Source organism: Anarrhichthys ocellatus, unplaced genomic scaffold (genome assembly GCF_004355925.1).
Source record: "Anarrhichthys ocellatus isolate YVR2014 unplaced genomic scaffold, GSC_Weel_1.0 scaffold15, whole genome shotgun sequence".
NCBI classification, from domain to species: Eukaryota; Metazoa; Chordata; class Actinopteri; order Perciformes; family Anarhichadidae; genus Anarrhichthys; species Anarrhichthys ocellatus.
In genome coordinates this window covers 8,509,428-8,527,315 of record NW_022280045.1, presented here as the reverse complement: position 1 = coordinate 8,527,315, position 17,888 = coordinate 8,509,428, and the positions used below count along the sequence as shown (strand labels likewise).

The window sequence follows — 17,888 nt, the reverse complement described above, 5'->3', positions numbered from 1 at the left end:
TCCAAGAAGAAGAATCCTGGCGGCCGAGAGAGGCGGCCGTTCGTGTAGGAGAGTGTTGCATGCAAATTAGTAAAGGTGCAACCAATCGTGTCATGGTTTTGACTCGCAGATCGGTTCAGCAGAAAAAAAAACAACAAATGTGTGGATCTATATCTATCTATCTATCTATCTGATTGTTAGAGACCCATTGTCCTTTCATACAATACGTCATCAACCGAAGCTGAGTTAAGAATCATTATTATTGAACATGAGATAAAGATAAGCAATTAGTGTGCGTCTGTCCTCCTAACTGTTACATTATGTGAATATTTGAGCAATGGAGCTTTCACAACTGACGATGACTGCATCATTATTACATTTTAATGAGACGCTCTCTCAGATTTACGCTAAGAGTTCTGTAAGCGCTTTGAAACTCCTCGTTAAAAGAAGTGACCATGAAGTTGTTTAAGAGCCACCAGTGTTGCATGTTTCAGCTCGTTTACTGCTGCAGTGATTTGCCTTTTCAAAGCATGTAATGTTCAACACTTTTGGTTTTTTCCCAACTTTCGAGGAGTCATTGGTTTCCCCATAATTTCAGCACAGAAGGAGATCCGTCTTGTTGAGGCTTGAACATTTCCAAAGATTAGGTGTTCCGTCGTAGGGAAGGTCCCGCCTGCTATTTTGTTTCCCAATGTTGTGTTAAAGCACTCAAATGCTGAACCGTGATGGATAACTAGCAGAGAGAAGAAACCAAACATTGATCTCAGATAAAACGCACGCGTGACCATCTTTTTGTTTTGGTCATAGATTATATAAACTGTTTTGTGCCACAGTTTGTAGGTGTGGCTGTTTGGCTGTGTAATCAAATTCTGGTCCAGCCAGTAGAGCAACTGAGATTTGGAAGAAGAAAAAAAAATTTAATTTTAGAATGTTCACACCCTTTACACAAGGAAAGTTATTTCTAATGAAAATCATGTTATTGCAAGGAGCAACCCTACACTTATTTGACTACTTTCACGATAAGTTTATTAATCATTTGGTCAATAAAATGGCAGAAAAGGTGGAAAAATGGCTTCAAAATCTCAGAAAGATTGAGGTAATATCTACAAATTGCTTGTTTTGTTCGACCAACAGTTTAAAACCCAAAGCTACTCCTTTTAATGATCACACAAGGGAGAGACAATGGAGAAAATTGTCACGATTTTAGAAGCTACAACTATAAATATTTGGAGTTTTTCCTTGAAAATGTATTTAAACGTTTAATGGGAAATCAAAATAGTTGAAGATTAAGTTATCTGTCCATTGACTCTTTTGTTCCAGCTTTATATTAGTGAGTTCACTACACTTCTTGCATCTTCTCTCTGGTCTCGTTGCATTTAACTGACCAGAGAGTCCTTGAACTCATTCAGAGCTCCACACACCGTCAGTCAGAGGATTGAGCCTTGTGGGAGACGCCGTAGAGGCTCGGACACATTTAACATGAGCTAATCAATATGTAATGTTTTGCGTCCCCACCCGGTCTTTCCTGTTCTTTCTCCCTGTAGCTGCATTGATTCCTGGTCCAAGGTGAAACCCTGCTGCCCTGAACATCCCTTCGATTGACTCGTGGGTCACATGTATTCTGCACAGTGACCAACCCGACTCAGGTATGGAAGACCCATTTTTGTTTCATGTAACAAAAGAAGCTTCTTAGATGTAAAATGTCTGAACACAAGAACCAAGAGAGGAAAGCTGCCATAACCGACGCGACTAGGTAGAAGCGCCCGGCCAGGGTGGCCTCTCGGCCGAGTGCACGTTACCAGTGGAAGCAGGGTAGACGTCAGGAGTAACGGTAGTTAGCAGAAGCCAGGCGAGTTTCCTCGACAGAACACCAGCTCGACAATCTTTTAATAGAGAGCTGAGTCAGTAGGTAGCCCCGTATCGGGCCAGAGAACCCCCGGATCTAACAAATCATAAAAGGCGTTTTTTGTCAAACACGTATTGATTATTTCACTTTTTTTTATAATAAACTGTTTTTTCCAGTATTGCTTCAATTAATGATTTTATAATATGATGTTTATTTAATTTTGAACACTATAGTAGCAGATGTAGCACTCTTGCACTCAACTCGTATTGGCCTAGCTTTGCTCTGTGCCTTTAAGAATTATCCCGCGCTAGTTTACGAACACGGAAATCGACCGGAAAAGGCAGGAATATTTCGCGCCAAGTTGAAACAACGGAGTAGTAACTCTGAGCACCAGGAGGGACGAGCTGCCGACACCGCTTTTTAACGTTTCAGTCGCTATCTCTCGGACAAGGTATACCATTTTTTTCAACATAAGACTTTCACACAGGAAGTTAACATTTGTAAAGACGTACGGGCCCAACTGATTTATTTGGTTAAAGTCTGGTTTAAAAGTAGTTTTCTGTCTGTCCAGTTTATCAAACATGGAGGAGGCCAACAAGCTAATCGGCTCGGGCAAGAAGCACCTGGTGATGGGAAAGGTGGTGGAGGCGGTGAGCGCCCTGCAAGAGGCCTGCCGTATGCTGTGAGTTTAACGAGGAGACGATAGAAAGAAGCTGTTTTGCATATGCAATAATCAGTGCTTGTTAGGTGCGCTTTCCCACTGATTATAATCTGACATTATGACTTAATTTGTCTGTTTTCAGGGCTAAAAAGTATGGAGACACAGCAGACGAGTGTGGAGAGGCTTTCTTCTGGTGTGGTAAAGCGCTGCTGGATTTGGCACGGTAAGGTCTACAGTCTTGTGCGTGGCTGTATTGGTCATTCTGCATTTTAAGGAATTTGTGAGAATGTAGACCTAACTGATGCTGTTGTTGTAGGATGGAGAACTCGGTCCTTGGTAATGCTCTGGAAGGAGTACCAGAAGAGGAGGATGAAGAAAAACCCAAAGACTCAAATGTTGACAGCACAGAAAACATTGATGGTGAGGGAGTCATTTTAAATGTAGAGAACCCTCTCTACTTGGGCTTGTTTTTTTTTTTTTTTATCAGGGAAGCTATTCCACTGCTCCTCCTAACTGTCTCCTCCAACTTCAACAGAGAAGACCAGAGATGAGCTGAGGGTGCAGGTGTATGATGCCATGGCAGAGAAGAAGAACGAAGGCGGCGACGGGGAGAAGCAGGGCGACGGGGAGAAGCAGGGCGACGGGGAGAAGCAGGGCGACGGGGAGAAGCAGGGCGACGGGGAGAAGCAGGGCGACGCGGAGAAGCAGGGCGACGCGGAGAAGGCTGGTGAAGAGCAACAAAACACTCCAGAGAAAGATGAGGAAAAAAACAGCAAATGTGATAAGAAAGAGGAAACAGAAGGTGACTTTTCTCTTCAACTACAGACTTTGATTGAAAATGGCTTTCTGATGGTTGTAATGATGCACTGCCCAGTTTATCTGAACACGTTATTGATTTTTCAGATGGCGAGGAGGAAGATGATGATGCAGAAATGGAGGCTGAAGAGCAAGGCGAAGAAGACGATGCTGCTGAAAAGGTACTTGACCACACGTCAGAATGACTCTGCTGGGTGATTAAGTGTCAGATCTTAAATCTATGATCGTGTGTGTTCAGGACAGTGATGAGGAGGAGGAGGAGGAGGAGGTGGGGAACCTGCAGCTCGCCTGGGAGATGTTGGAAGTAGCTAAAGTCATCTACAAAAGGTAATGGAGACACCAGCTATGTACTGAGCCATGATGGAGACGATCTGAATGTTATGGTCTCTAAACTACAGCCTCCATGTTGACTTATGTTTCCTTTTTTTTTTTAACAAGGAAAGAGACCAAAGAGGATCAACTCATGGCAGCCCAGGCTCACTTGAAACTGGGTGAAGTTTCTTCTGAATCAGGTACTAACAGATCCCCCAATGAATCAGATTATTATCAGACTGTAGAGTAACTTTTAACAAAACACACGTGCCTGAAACACTGAGCCTGTTTTTAAATTGTTCTTATTTCCTCGTTGAGAAGTGTCTTGAGTTGCTGCCTGTCTTCCAGGAAATTACACTCAGGCGTTGGAGGATTTCCGGGAGTGTCTGAAGCTGCAGGTGAAGCACCTGGACTCAGACAGCCGCCTGCTGGCCGAGACGCACTACCATCTCGGTCTGACCTACAGCTTAGACGTCCAGTACAGCCGGGCCATCGAGGAGCTCAAGAGCTCCATCTCCGTCATCAAGAGCAGGCTGGGTAAGCGGGCTCGGCCGCCGTGTTTTCAGCCGATTGTGACCACTGCCCTCGGTACGTGTGCTGACGTTTCCACTTTGTCCGGCAGACAAACTGCAGGAGCTGCTCGACAAGGCTGAGGCTCCGGATGCTCTGCCAGAGGAGAGGAAGGAGATGGAGGAGCTGAAGACTCTGCTGCCGGAGATCCAGGAGAAGGTGGAGGACGCCACCGAGGGCCTGAAGATGACGAGCACGGCTGCTGAGGAGGATGGGAAGGGTGCACTGGTAGGTTAGGGATGGAAAGGGGGTGTGGTTTGTCATGTTGCGATGTAGGTATTTCAGACGCGTATAGATTATGGTTTTGCATAGAAAAAGTGCTGTAGAAGAAGCCAATGGAATATGCAATCTAATTTTTAAACTATAAGATCCACATATGATGTACTCTACTATAAACTTTAGACTTGTTGCAGGTGTGAGTCAACAGGACCAATTGTATACAAGCTTGAGTGTGACTTCATTTAATGTTCCTGTCAGGACGGAGGCTCCACTTCCTCTGCATTCCCCGCCTCCACTGTGCAGAACGGTGACGCCTCATCCAGCTCAACGGTAAGTCTCTCACTCTGAAGCATCTGTCGTAAAGAAATGATGATGGGCCTATGTGTTTGTAAGAATAATGGATATATTTGGTAACTCCTACAGAGGAATATTTGGTTTGGCTTAAACATTTTCACTCTGGCTAAGTAGTGACACGTCTTGGATTTTGTCGTCCACACAGTCGACCATCGTAGTCGGCTCTACCAACGGACACGCCTCCAAAGCTGCAGTCTCAGACATCTCCCACCTGGTCAGGAAGAAGGTGAGGGAGCTAGATGTTGTTTTTAACGGAATCGAAAAATGAATTGCGTATCAGATTTTGTCTTATTTGCATGAACGTGTCTGTTTCAGAGGAAACCTGAGGAGAGTCCGGTGAAGGAGGGGCTGGTGAAGAAGGTGAAGCAGGATGACGGACAGACTAACGATGTTCACAAAGCCAACGGAGACACTAACGGACGCGCTGACAGTATGGAAGTCAAGAGGTGAGAGACGCAGTGTTGGATGAGGTCTTCATGGCCCCAACTTCAACCATTTATAGCTCAACAAGTCTCCAATAACTCCAGAGCTTTAATGTACATTTGTTTTCTTCTGTTTGAGTCCTAACTTCAACTCATTTTCTCTTCCAGCCAGTGAAGATGGACTTTTTATTTCCCTCTGCCCGTGAAGAGATTCACCAGCACGACGAGCTCTTACTGTCGCTCCACTTGTTTGCTGCTGTAGATGTGTGACTTTTTCTATCCCTGCTGTGATGTTGGTGTTAACATATGTAACCTTTAACGTTGAATTAAGTGTTCTTTGATAAACCTTGTTTGATCGTACTCTGATTTTTGAATGAGTTGCTCATTCTGTATAATTAAGCTGCCCAAAACTATTGACCCGTTTTTCTGATGAACAATGTGGCTACAACCTGGGAAATACTTTATAACATCCTGTGTTCAAAATGTTGCGTCCAACTTCACTGTGGAGGTTTAACTATAAAGTATTAATGCGAACATGGTGGCTCTGGGACCCAATCCCAACGTCTCCTCTAAAGCTTTAAACCCTCGGGGGCTTACTGACTTTGCAGAAGGCTGCAAGTGGTAAATACAAATGAGGCATCACTCAGACAATGAACAATTGTAGCTATTTTATACTTTTTCATCCCTTTTATTTGAATATCTTCCAGCATCCGTCCTCACAAGATGAGGTATTTGTCAAATCTGCTTCAATAAAGAAATGGTTGAATAAAACGGGTGTAATAGTTTAACCTTTTAGGTCTCCACGGTTCCACTGGTAACCCCCGTTACGAGTAAATTATCTGAAGTTACATCTTGTGAGGAAAAAGCGCCAGGAAGATGTTCAAATCAGGGAGTAGAAAGTATGAAACACCCACAATTGTACATATTTGACATAGTAACGTGATGTTGCTGCAAAGTGTTTTGTATTTACACCATTTCAAGCCCAGTTTCTCACATTCAACCACTTAACAGGTGACGTCAGTAAGTCCCTGAGGGTTCAGGGTTTAAGGCCTTTGGGGCGCTCTCAATGTCTCCTAACACTTGACTGGACAGCCCTGAATCCTCCGTGAGTGTGAAGATTGGGACTGGGCCTATGTCTGTCTCTGAACCATCAGGACCATAAACAGATCCTTGGAACTAACACGGGGACAGAAAGCAGCCTTGAATGGTTCAGGTTGATGACAGCCGTGCTTTTCCTGCAACGAACAGAAACTGTCTGCTGTGAGGAAATATCTAACTTGCCTGAAATATATTTGCTGCTGAACTTTGAGACACAAGCTTCACAGCAGACATATGGACCAGTCAAAATGAAAGGAACAGGTGTAGATAATTATAATGCTCTGGTCCAAATGTTACAACCCTGTATTGTGCGACACCTACATGGAGTTAAGCCATCGGACACGTTATTAGTAATCTCTGCTTTTCCTGCAGTGACGAGTTGTCTGTGGAAAAACCTCAACTCAAATGAGGATAAAGTTACACACCAAGTATAGAACAGTTCTGCAAGTAGCTTTTCCCCCTAAATTGAAGTCCTCCATTAAATCGGCAGTTTAAAAATGTCATTGCTTGTGCAGAAATATCTTCTAATACCAACCTCGTGAAAAAGGTGGTTTTGCTCTACGTTGGTCTCTCGTGAAGTACTAAGTTTCTGCATATCTATCTGCTCTTATTCTCACTCTACGGAGACGAACGCCCTTCTTTAAAGCTACAATCCCTCTTGGAACAAATCAAAATACAGGCACCAGTTATATTCAGCACTAATAAAATGTTTTCGTAGCTGCATTTTAGTGAACACTCATCTCGCCACAAAGCAGTGCGGCATCAATAATAAACACCACAGTAGCCAGATTCATATTGAAACATATCAGCTTGTCAGGAACCAATTTTTATTAATATCATTAATAATGTGTCATCAGCATCATCAATGAAATGAGTTAGTCTGTTTAAAGCAGAATCAAGTGTGCATTCATTGCCCTTCTTTTCTTGATGAACACGTCACTTCCACAAAGCGAGGAAGAAAAAAGGAAGAAGGGGAGGAAGAGGAGGGGATTCGAAGAGGACCGGGACTGCAGTGAAGGAGGAAACGCAGGGAAAACAACGTCTGGCGGAGCAGGAATCTCCCCCTTCACTGGGATATGATTGGTTTTTCCCTTGTGCAAGAATGACAACAAAAAAAACAACAAAAAAAATCAAAACAAAAGAAATTCAAAATGGTGCTCTAAAAACAAAAGATGAGAGGAAGAGGGGGGATTTGCTTGCTGGGATGTTTTGTTGGCATTTGTGTCGTTTGATGTTTTTCTTTTGTTCCGTAAAGCCACGTTAGGATTTGATGCAGTCGTCGTCGTCGGAGGTCTGGCTGCTGCTACTGGTTTCCGACTCGGAGCCCTCCTCGACGTGCGCCTCGGCCACACTCCTCCAGGGGGTGAAGTGGAGGGTCACACCCCGCGCCCTCGGGAGAGCCCCGTTCCTCTGCATGCCGTTCCTCTTCAGCTGGTCAAAGGACACATGAGGAGTAAGGACCAAAAACAAGACACAACAAGGCACTCCAGGAACACACAGTCCTTCCGTCTGAGCTCACCTGTTCAGTTTTAGTCTGGAACTCTCTCAGCTCGTCCTCAGTCAGAGGCAGGAAGTTGTCATCATTTTCTGGGTACTCCTGCCAGCCCATGGCCTTCAGCAACCTTTAAAAGCAATGCAATTTTTCTGCTTAGTGGATTGTTGTGAGAGAAAGAGGTGGTGTGTGTGCGCGTGTGTGTGTAGAAGCCGGTCAGCGGTGACCTACCTGTGCTCTGCCTCCAGGGAACTGGACAGGTGTTCAGTGTCGGAGTCACTGAGGGAGTAGGACAGACCATTCTCGTGGCAGACTTCCTCGCTGTAGGCTTTGGGCTCTGGGGTGCTGCTGTCACCCTGACAAAATGCACACAAGACACAAAACATTTACCTCCTCCAATTGCAACATAGTCAAAAGTGCAGCAACGGCAAAATGTCTTCTTTTGCAATATTTAGCAGTTGAATTTAGCACTAGAATGTCCTTATTATGTCTCATCTAACATGACCAGCATTTTCTCCTCTGTGACTACTGTGCCGTGCGACGGTTTGATAAAGTTAAGTCAAAGTGGCGCCTACCTCTCCTGATGTTCCTGGGCTGCTGCTCGTCACCAGCTCTCCGGTGCCCTCGTCCTTCAGAGCTCGCAGGAACTCGCTCTTGCGGTCCGGACCGCGCCGCATTAGCTTCAGCCTCGACGGGGCGATGTCTATGGGAGGAGTCGTGCTGGAAGGGTGCTGTAGGAGAGACGGTGCCACAGGAAAGGGAAGAGAAGCCATTGAAAGAGGAGAGTTAATAATGTATTCCTTTTTGCTCAACTGGGACACCAATTTATCAACTATGAAATCCATTTAGGATTAGGAGGCAGAGCCAAATTTATGTTCTTATAATTGTTTTTTTTAAACCAGATTTGAGCATTTGCAGTAGTCAGTATTTGTAATGTTTATGTCCCGAGGTAACTCGCATAGATACTGGTATTGAAAATTTGACGTTTTCTATATTAAAGCACTTTTTAAATAGAAAGAGAGTTCAGATTTATCTAACTGCTTCTAGGTGTTGTGCATTCGAATAATTGACAGATTCACTCCCCTCTAACAGTTAACATTTTACGACTCTTGACAGCACGTGCACTGCTGCAGAGGAAAACTTCATGTGCACATGCGAGTAAGGATCTCAGTCGGAAACTACACCGACACATAATTACTACGTTTCCATAAAACCTGTGATTTACTCAAACAGTCGCGCATAAGAGCTGAACACTACCACACTTAAAAACTGTAGGAGTTTGCTTGCTGTGCAGTTTTACATGTTAGCAGGGTGTCTGAGTAAACTGCTGCATCATGGTGGGGTTGCAAATTCCCCTAAAGCTTGTTGTAATGACAGACTCCTCAGTCCTGTTTCCTACCTCTTTCGGGGTGTTGTGCAGTGGTGCACTGACGGGGGTGCTGGGTTTGGCTGCAGAGACGGGGCTGGTGAAGACGGAATCTCGGCCCGGCATGTGAAGGCCGGACTTCGTGATCTCTCTACCACCGGATTTCCACTGGGTGCTCTGGAGAAAAAGAGAGAACATATTTGTTTCACAAACAAAGAGACCTACATAACCAACACTGACACACAACGCTCGTTATTTAAATACAGATGTGCGTCATGCGTTTGTTGAAATGATTCCTACCTTGGTGGGGGCCACGGCAGGCTTTGGGACCAGGTTCTTGTAGATGCTGGAGCTTAAAATGGGAACTTTGCTGCCATTGGTGGGCAAGGCGCCAGCAATGGCAAACCCAGCAGAGAAGGCCGTGCTGGAATCATCCTTGGAAACCTTCTTGATAACCAGCATTTTGGACACCATCTGTTTGCCACTCGGGGGGTTTTCTGGAACATAAATCAGCGAGGAAGTGTTACGAGGACGAGAAACTGTTGAACCGAGCTTGAACATTTGGAACAGTCTCTGGGCTCTTACCCCACACTCCAGCATGGGGAGCCACTGCTCGCATAGGAGTCCCAGGCTTTCCAGTTGTTTCAGGGTTGAGGGAAGGCTAAAAGGACAAACGCCTGCATTAAATACCGTAGCATTTAAAATGTTGTATATTCAAGTTAAGTCAACATCCAAAAGTCTGAGCATGTTGTTGCTCACAGGATTAAGTCGGATGGATCAGTGAAGGGAAACTCTTGTGATGTAATAAACTACATTTTGTATCACGCGGTGGATGTGGGGAGAGAATGAAAGTGTTTCTAACAATAGTTTTGATTATCTAAGGATCTATGTTAAGGTCAGCTACTCACAAAGTCCTCTTCCACAAACTTCAGCTTGTCGTCCTTGCTGTCTTTGCGTTCCTCGTTGGGGAACTTGTCCTGATACGAGGGGCCCTTGCGGGGATGAAAGTTGCCGTTGCGCTGCCGGTGCCCCACCTGCCTGTCCCTGTCGACTCCTACCCGCTTGGGGTGGCGTCCCTGGTGGTGGTGGTGGCCGTCCTGGGCACCCCGCGGCGCTCCGTGCCAGCTGGGTGTTTCCTTCCAACAGGAGCCCCCCGCCAGCCCGCCGTGCCCTCCTTTGGCCACCCCCGAGTCCACCGAGTCATGCCTCAGAAGCAGAGAGGGCTGCTGCCATCCGTCACCTCGAGAGAGAGAGAGAGAGAGAGAGAGAGAGAGAGCAGATATACAGCGTGTATAAGAATAGTGTCGTCATGCTGGAGTAAGCGCTGAATACCAGGGATGTATTCACAGATACAGCTTCCTGAAATAACATCTGAACAGAAACAACAAACTTAACCGAAGGACCAAGAGCGCCTACAGCAAAGGTAAGGTGAAGTGAGGGGCCCCTGAGACTGCAGGACAAATGGAGGAAGAACCCGTTTAACAGGAAGCTTAATTGATTAACTGACTACTGCTTGGACACAGGATCGAACTTTGCCACCGAGCCTGAAAGCATCCTGGTTGTACAACTGATCACCACAAAACCATTCATCCAGATCCACGACGCAGCACAACTGAGACCGAACATAATTAAATGGAAACATGAGATTTCACCAAACCACAGAGCAGCTTGTTGGATCTTCAGCATCGAGCAGCAGGATGAGATGAGAAAGAATAAACTGCCATTTTAAAAACATCACAACGATTCTTATGCCCACACATCAGCAGAGCAATGACGTCTACGTGCAGCGTACGGACACCGATATGAAAGCAAATAATGTCCATAATCTAGAGAGAAAAGTTGGTTTGAATGAGTGTATACAGGAGGAGACATGAGTCATGTAAAAGGAAGCGTCAACGAGGGAAAGGACTCCAACGCCACCTGTCTGCTGCTTGCAACACTGCTGTAACGTCTTCTGAGCAGGAGACCTCAATCATGTCCTCTTCAAGTAGAAGTCATCTATAAGTTCCAGCAGAATTATTCTATTATTACTTGGCAAAACTGATTTAATGTTTGAAACATAACCGGCATTATTTCCATCCTGAAAGCTCAATAAAGTAGAGACCATTCAAACAATTCTGTTATTAACCCATAACTATGACCAGCTTTGACAAACAAAGTGCTCAACTTTAGTATCCGTCTTTATAATCAACCAGCTCAGGTGGTGGTTTGAGACACGTTCCAGCCAGATGCTGAAAAGGTGCAAACCCATCCGCCTCTCTCCCTCCGTGCTTGTGAGAACTGCAGCTAAAGTTAGACTGAAATAACCTGTTTTTTCTCTGGCTCAATGAAGCAACAACGAAAAACAGCTCCAGCGATTTCTCCACAGACGATCAAAAACAAGGTGCATGAAGTAGTTCAACCACTGAATGATCTGTGTGGGTGATGGAGCGGGTTAGCCCCCATGATAAAGTGTCTATCTAGTTCATAACTACGATTCATTCATGGGTTTGTTGTTAGCCAACGCTAGCTAAAATATTACTGCTGTAACAGAAGTGCAGAAGTCGTTCTTCTGGTGTTTTTGGCAGTTACTGAACAGCCCCAGGTGCCAAACCACCACCTCGACAGGTGGAGACTGGCCCTGATTTGCATGTAGAGTGGAAACCCAAGACAGATTGTAATTAGATTTGTAATCTGGTCAACAGAGACACTACATGTAGTTCAGTGTAAATTAATCCAGTAAACACCCCACGTTCAAGATACACGTAAAGGCCCTACACCACGCACACAGGTGTTTCCACTCATGTGTCTGATTAGACCCCTCAGGACTGTGTTGATATGTACAAACTGCACTTGATTGACATTCCCCTCATCTGTTGGTTTTTCTTGCGCTTGTAGGACAGGACAACTTGCGCGGATTTCCTTCTTATTAGTCCATATAGTTTGGTGACATTACACATTTCCCAACAAAGCCTTTAACATACGATTGATATGAACACTGTGGTGCAGCAGCACTGCATCGTAGAGCATTCCCTTACTAAACTCATCACGGTTTTTGCTCATATACTCACGGTTTCTGCAGCAACAGTAACCGGGTTAACAAACAAAGAGGGTAACTGCTCTGAATGGTTACCTGCTGGAGCGCGCAGGGAGCCGTTGTTAAAGAAGCCATCGGAGGAGTTGTGGCGTCGGCGGCTCACAGAGTTTCTGCCGTCTCTGTGGTGGTGGGGCTCACCTTGTTTGTCAAGGTTGGCAGCAGGGGACTGAAGGAGGACAGAGAGGGGACATGGTCAGTCAAAGTGGCACCGAGACGGTGGACAATGAATCGCACAAAACTACAGAAACGGCCATTATCCTTAAACTGTATTTCAGGACTTTTCTCTACATCATCCTCTTGTGAAGAAACATAGACTAGCAGAAGTCCTCTCCATACTTTGAGTTCCTCTCCTTCTACCTCGGAGACCTTAAATACCTCAGAGTGAAACCATCACTGTGAGGATCTATTCTTAGTGAGCGACACATCATAGGAACTGAAAACAATCTTGGAATGCTTCATCATGAGAGATGTGCCGCTGTGGAAGAGATGCTGAAGTCACTGACACAGCTGTGTTTCATAATAATGTCGGCAAACGCTCAGCTCCATCTGAATCATATCCTTGACATAAGCGGAGGTTCAAAGATTAAATTAGACTGCGTCCTTCAGCCTCTCTCTGCAGGCGTCATCTCATGGATGTTTTTATAACTTCCACAGACAACATACAGAAATACGATGCAACAACAACGGAGGAGAATGAACTCTCGCATGTGCACGTAAATTAATCTCTGAAGACAAATGACATTGAGATGAAGTCATCCGTCAGCAGGACAGCGACTGTGCACTCGTTTCTCCATCTTGTCTCTCGGATTCACAGACGGGCCTCTTAACTGAGCAACTTCCTGATCTACAGTTTAAAACACAAATCAATACAATCGTTCACCAACAACATTCACCCATCTTCATCTGCATTTTCTCTCCAACAATTTTACTCACAAGAGGCAATCTCTAATCAGTGCTCATCATATTTGGTTAAACATCCTAAAACATGAGGAAAATAAAACTTGGCTCGCTCACAAAATGCCACACAGCCAGCCTCCTCGTCCGCTACCAAACATCTGCTGAATGGACAACACGATAAGTAGGTTGAGCCGTCTGTCTCCAATAAATCTCAGTTAGCTCAAACATTTCATAATGATAATTAAACACAGCCTTTGGTTCAATGTTGTAACAGCGATGATGCCTCACCATCGTGATTGCAGTGTTTTTTTTACTGACTCAACTTGCTCCAACTGTTAAGACTGTCAGACAGCTTCAGTGTTTACCTTAAAAAGTGATGTTAGAGTGGCCAGCTGTGCCAGTCACTTACTACTTTATTATTAATAAGGCAAGTCAAATCCTCTGCCAAAAACATAAAGGGGTGGCAAGAAAATTGCCATTTAGTCGCATCAGAATGATAGAAAGATAAATAAGTTATAATGTGGATATGACAGGTTGAGTATTTGTTCTCCATTTCACTCAGCTGCAGCAATTAGGTAGTTTGAAGAAACTGCATCACTCGACTGCAGCTTTAAGCAAGGCAGCATATAAACAGTCATATTAGGATAGCCAGACACCGTAGCACCATATCAAGATATGAATTTAATATAGCACCATCTCCAAACTGAACACCTAAAGTTAGGTAATTAGTTATCCTTCATTGAATCCCAGCAATTTCATACAATCTTTAATTTATCTGCAATTCCCTCAAAGTTTCGCTTTTTAGAAAAGCAACTGCAGATTTAGTTAAAGAAAAAAAAAAAAAGAAAAAATAAATATCACAAAAACCTTCCATGAAAATCCTAACCCGCACCCCGGGGTTTCCGTTTGTGTTATTAAAATAGTTTCTTTTCTTCCGTCATCAGTCTTTTTCATGGAGGTACACTCCGTCTAGGTGAACCTCTGCTGAACTGTGCGCTGACTTCACACAAACACACTCGGGTGTACAGAAATGCATCCGGTGTTCGAGCAGTGACACCGACAGGTATCATTTCAAGCCTCCATTTTTTCCTGTAATAAACTGACACACACACACACACACCTTGGCAGGCTGGGGAGTGGAGAAGTTAAGCCAGGCAGGGACAAAGTCATGCTGCGCCATTTAGGTCCAGTGTTTCCGGTCAGTGGATCGAGGCATCAAACCTCATGGCCAGGATCTAACAGAAGAAGAGGACATCTTTAAAACTCACACACAGCTAATTCAAGCCCAGAAACATGAATTAAATTCCCTTTTCCGACCCATCCAGCTTTGATTTCATGGAATTTCTTTCAAGTGTTTTTTCTACCAGCAGTTCTTTAGAAACTCAGTGAGCATTAAAAGACTCAGAGGACTATTCTTAGCAGGAAACAAAGCTCGACTTGCTGAAGCTGATAACTGGTTGACAGCCTGGATGGAAAAATACAAGTTATATTCTACAACATGTGTATGTGATAAAAATGTATTAGCTCTTCATGCTTCTTCATTTTCCTTTAACTGTTTCCATACAAGGTGAAATATGAACACCTGCTACCCACAAAATTTTGACAAATTACTTGTTTAGGACCACACTACCGCAATTAGTCCCACATCTATTGAGTACATGCATGTGTGCAGCAGCCACGGCAGTCGGGTGAAGCTGTATCGTTACCCCAGAGTCTGTGGCTCTGAAGTCCTCTGCCTCCTCTCTCGGTCCGGCTGGGCTCGGTTCCTCAGGCCCGTTGGCACCGATCACAGAGAGCAGCACACAGACGACCCGCTCTCCACCTCCTCCAGGACAGCACAGCCCCTTTCCCCAGAGGCAGATCCCTCCGTCCAGGATGAAACACAGAGATCGGTCGACAAGGTTGCAGGAATGCTCTGGAATGGCGATCCAGAAAACTTGCCGGGGCGAGAAGTAGATTTTTGAAGGAGGTCTATGAAGGACCGACTCTCCTACTGGAACCGGATTCCCAAACGGCTCCTGTGGAGGTCACGTCTGTGTGCTGCCGTTTACAGTCCAGGTTGTTTTTTCCCCCCAAAGCGAAACTAATCCGTCATTATCTCTTATTGTCTGGAGTAAGACTCAAAACCTGATTGGATTTTATGCTGAAATGGTTTGACAGGTGATGTGTCCCACCGGTGAGGAAGAACCAGGTTGTGTTATAATTAATATAAGGAAGCAATCTGTGAAAGTCGGTCGCCCTGCAACAAGGACAGCAGATTTTGTAGCAGTTCCAATCCGACACCAGATGAAAGGAAGCAGACGGGTGTTATCCTGCCACACTGCGTGCCAGTACGTCTTCACGTCGACTCACCTTTAACGAATCATTTTAGGATCGACCGGAACACATGCAGAAAAGAAAAAAAGTGAGCTAATAGACAGTCTTTTATTGGCAATGGAGGTCACTGAGAACCACTGCTCACCTCATTAAACTGATGAAAAAGACAGTCCGAGTTTGAAAAAAACAATGTTCCAAAGGTTCAAAGTCACATGACAATGAAGGAAGTAAAACCCGATGTTACATTGCCGTCATTTTTAGTTTGGGTTAGTGAAATAGAGATGCTGCTGGATGATGCATTATAATGCTGATTTTATCTTTATATGTTTTAATATCACATTTGTAAGACGCCCATTTAATTATGTGCTGTTTTCGGATTGAAGCAGATAAAGGGTATAGCTCTGATTTCATAGATATGCAAGCTCCAAAGCTTCACAAAAATATTCCACAAGTCCAAAGGTCTCCGTGTCAAATGATGAACAAGAGTTCTTCAGCAAAAAAATCAAACGCGTTCAAAAATAAATCCTCAAGATAGCTCAATCCACTTCTTTTTTCCCCCCCCGTTTTGAAAAATCAGAGACAGTCAAATGAGTCTTCCCTTCTTCAATGAGTTTTTTTCGTCACACATGAAGTTACAGCGGTGCAGTTTTCAGTGTTCTTGCTGAGGGTTCACTGGTATTTGCACAGGAACACACCGGACCTGCAAATAAAGAACAGCCTGAGTTAAGAAAAGCTACAGGTTCAGAAATACACAAATACTTACAGTGCCAATTTGCAAAGAATAAATAAATAAAACCTGACCTTCGAGAAAGTTGTAATGATTCGGCTGTATGCTTTTTTTGGAGGTGCGTTAGTGAGGCTGTTTGTATTGTGATACGTTTCTAATATTTAGTTAAGCCATAATGTTATAAAAAGGTGTGACAAATATAGCATAAAACACCTCCAGAATAATGCATGCAACATAATGTAACAGATGAATTGCAGGGCTGTTGTATTAGACTTCCAGAGAATTTAAGCTTAAACCTCCATTTATATATTTATACCTGTAGCACTGACAATATCTGTCAGACGTTAAACCCCGAAATAGTTCCCCATTCAAGATGCAACCAATGACTTAAAATAAACTGCTTTTAGACACGAAAAAATATGACTCCGTTAACTATGAACCATGTTATGCTGAATCTTTTATAAAAATGCGTCCGCTTTGGTAAATGAATTATTTATAACGGTGTAAAAATAACTTCATCTGTACTTCTCCCAGACTGCTGCGCATCCACACAGGCCAATGCTGGATGAAAGTGAAGTTTACAATCTCAACAGATATTCAACCTTACGACACGTTCAACCACTACACAACTTAAATAAAACACCCAAAAAAATGAATCCCCGCGTGCACAAACTCAGAGCTACCCCGTTAACGTGTTCCCACTGACATAACCGCTCAACATCAATTACGGACCCGCGCACAGACATTTAACATTAATTCACTGTAAAAACACTTCTCAGGTGAATGACAGCAACGCACTATTCTTGCAAAGTACCCAGTTTGACATTATTCCACCAATTGGTCCACATACACTGCAGCAGATCAACCCAACACACAGCAGCGTTACATGCACGTTTCACCAAGCTAGCTACCGTTAGCTGAGCGATGCTATACGATAAACTGCATATAAATAAATTACCACGCAACACGGTCGTGGTGTTAAACAGTCAACGTTAATCGGTCACTAGTAACGTTATCAGATCTGTCCCAACTCTGCTGCTGGCTAACTCTGCTTAGTTAGCTAAGGTTAACGTTAGCATAGCATTTGTTAGCTAATATATAGCGTTACCCAGCCTATTAAGTAACGCCAGCCAGCGTAAACGGCTAGGTAGTTGAAATAAATCAATACGGTTCGAATGCTTAGCACCGTAACAACGCACTCACTGTGCTCACGGTGGCTGAAACTGTCTATTTGAGCAGCTGTCACGTACATACATTAGAGGTAAACAGACCTGGCTTCGTTAGAACAACACAGTTTCAAAATGGCTACCTTAGCAGCGGCAGCACACATTTATCAGCTTGCTAAGTGCTAGCGAGCTAACTTGCAGTGTTTCATGACGATACCGTGTACCTTCTCCTGAGCAGCATGGCCTCCGATAGAGAGTGGTTCGAGTATATATATATATATATAATCTGAATTCATTAACCAGACTTCACCGTTTCACAACTATACACTTCTTTACTAATAGGCTATTGATGTTTGTTTGGATTTTCGGAGGGCTTACCACTGGCGCTGGCACTGGCACTGTGGGACTCGAACAACCTCAGTGATGCTACGTTCAAGATCTGTCGCGATTATGCAACTCAACCACGTTTCGCAGTGTTTTTAAAGTCGAACAGGCTTACGAGTTGGCGTCTGTAAATCATTTTATATTTAAATAAAACAACGTGTCCACATGTGAAATTATCACACGATGT

General features: G+C 44.2%; 2 protein-coding genes across 7 annotated transcripts; one reads left to right on the top strand and one right to left on the bottom strand.

Moving 5' to 3' along the window:
- The first annotated feature begins 2,175 nt into the window (after positions 1-2,175).
- Positions 2,176-5,539, top strand: LOC116387741 (nuclear autoantigenic sperm protein-like). Its single transcript, XM_031855096.1, has 14 exons — positions 2,176-2,276; positions 2,397-2,507; positions 2,629-2,709; positions 2,803-2,906; positions 3,022-3,288; positions 3,390-3,463; positions 3,541-3,629; positions 3,741-3,814; positions 3,963-4,151; positions 4,237-4,412; positions 4,662-4,733; positions 4,903-4,983; positions 5,073-5,203; positions 5,348-5,539. Exons 2-14 carry the CDS (start codon positions 2,407-2,409, stop codon positions 5,352-5,354), a joined length of 1,446 nt encoding a protein of 481 aa, XP_031710956.1. The 5' UTR covers positions 2,176-2,276; positions 2,397-2,406; the 3' UTR covers positions 5,355-5,539.
- Positions 5,540-7,066: 1,527 nt separating this feature from the next.
- Positions 7,067-17,759, bottom strand: gpbp1l1 (GC-rich promoter binding protein 1-like 1). 6 transcript variants are annotated; one of them, XM_031855089.1, is made up of 12 exons: positions 17,696-17,759; positions 14,815-16,124; positions 14,229-14,343; positions 12,248-12,377; positions 10,044-10,375; positions 9,721-9,796; positions 9,436-9,632; positions 9,169-9,312; positions 8,345-8,500; positions 8,001-8,125; positions 7,797-7,899; positions 7,067-7,708 (listed from the first exon to the last, which is right to left on the bottom strand). In XM_031855089.1, the coding sequence occupies exons 3-12, from the start codon at positions 14,286-14,288 to the stop codon at positions 7,538-7,540; spliced, it is 1,494 nt and encodes a 497-aa protein (XP_031710949.1). In that variant the 5' UTR covers positions 14,289-14,343; positions 14,815-16,124; positions 17,696-17,759; the 3' UTR covers positions 7,067-7,537. The 6 variants fall into 6 exon arrangements, with proteins under 6 accessions (XP_031710949.1, XP_031710950.1, XP_031710951.1 ...); XM_031855090.1 differs by lacking the exon at positions 17,696-17,759 and adding an exon at positions 17,542-17,689; XM_031855091.1 differs by lacking the exon at positions 17,696-17,759 and adding an exon at positions 17,461-17,528.
- Between the last annotated feature and the right edge of the window lie 129 nt (positions 17,760-17,888).

What these genes read in the sequence shown, in the direction of transcription:
- LOC116387741 (XM_031855096.1), top strand. Translation starts at nt 2,407, where the DNA reads ATGGAGGAGGCCAACAAGCTAATCGGCTCGGGCAAGAAGCACCTGGTG. An exon ending in GCGCTGCTGGATTTGGCACG is followed by an intron (nt 2,710 to 2,802) that starts GTAAGGTCTACA and finishes CTGTTGTTGTAG; the next exon opens with GATGGAGAACTCGGTCCTTG. An exon ending in TAAGAAAGAGGAAACAGAAG is followed by an intron (nt 3,289 to 3,389) that starts GTGACTTTTCTC and finishes TTGATTTTTCAG; the next exon opens with ATGGCGAGGAGGAAGATGAT.
- gpbp1l1 (XM_031855089.1), bottom strand. Translation starts at nt 14,288, where the DNA reads ATGGCGCAGCATGACTTTGTCCCTGCCTGGCTTAACTTCTCCACTCCC. An exon ending in CTGCCGTGGCCCCCACCAAG is followed by an intron (nt 9,313 to 9,435) that starts GTAGGAATCATT and finishes CTTTTTCTCCAG; the next exon opens with AGCACCCAGTGGAAATCCGG. An exon ending in TGCACAACACCCCGAAAGAG is followed by an intron (nt 8,501 to 9,168) that starts GTAGGAAACAGG and finishes TCTCTCCTACAG; the next exon opens with CACCCTTCCAGCACGACTCC.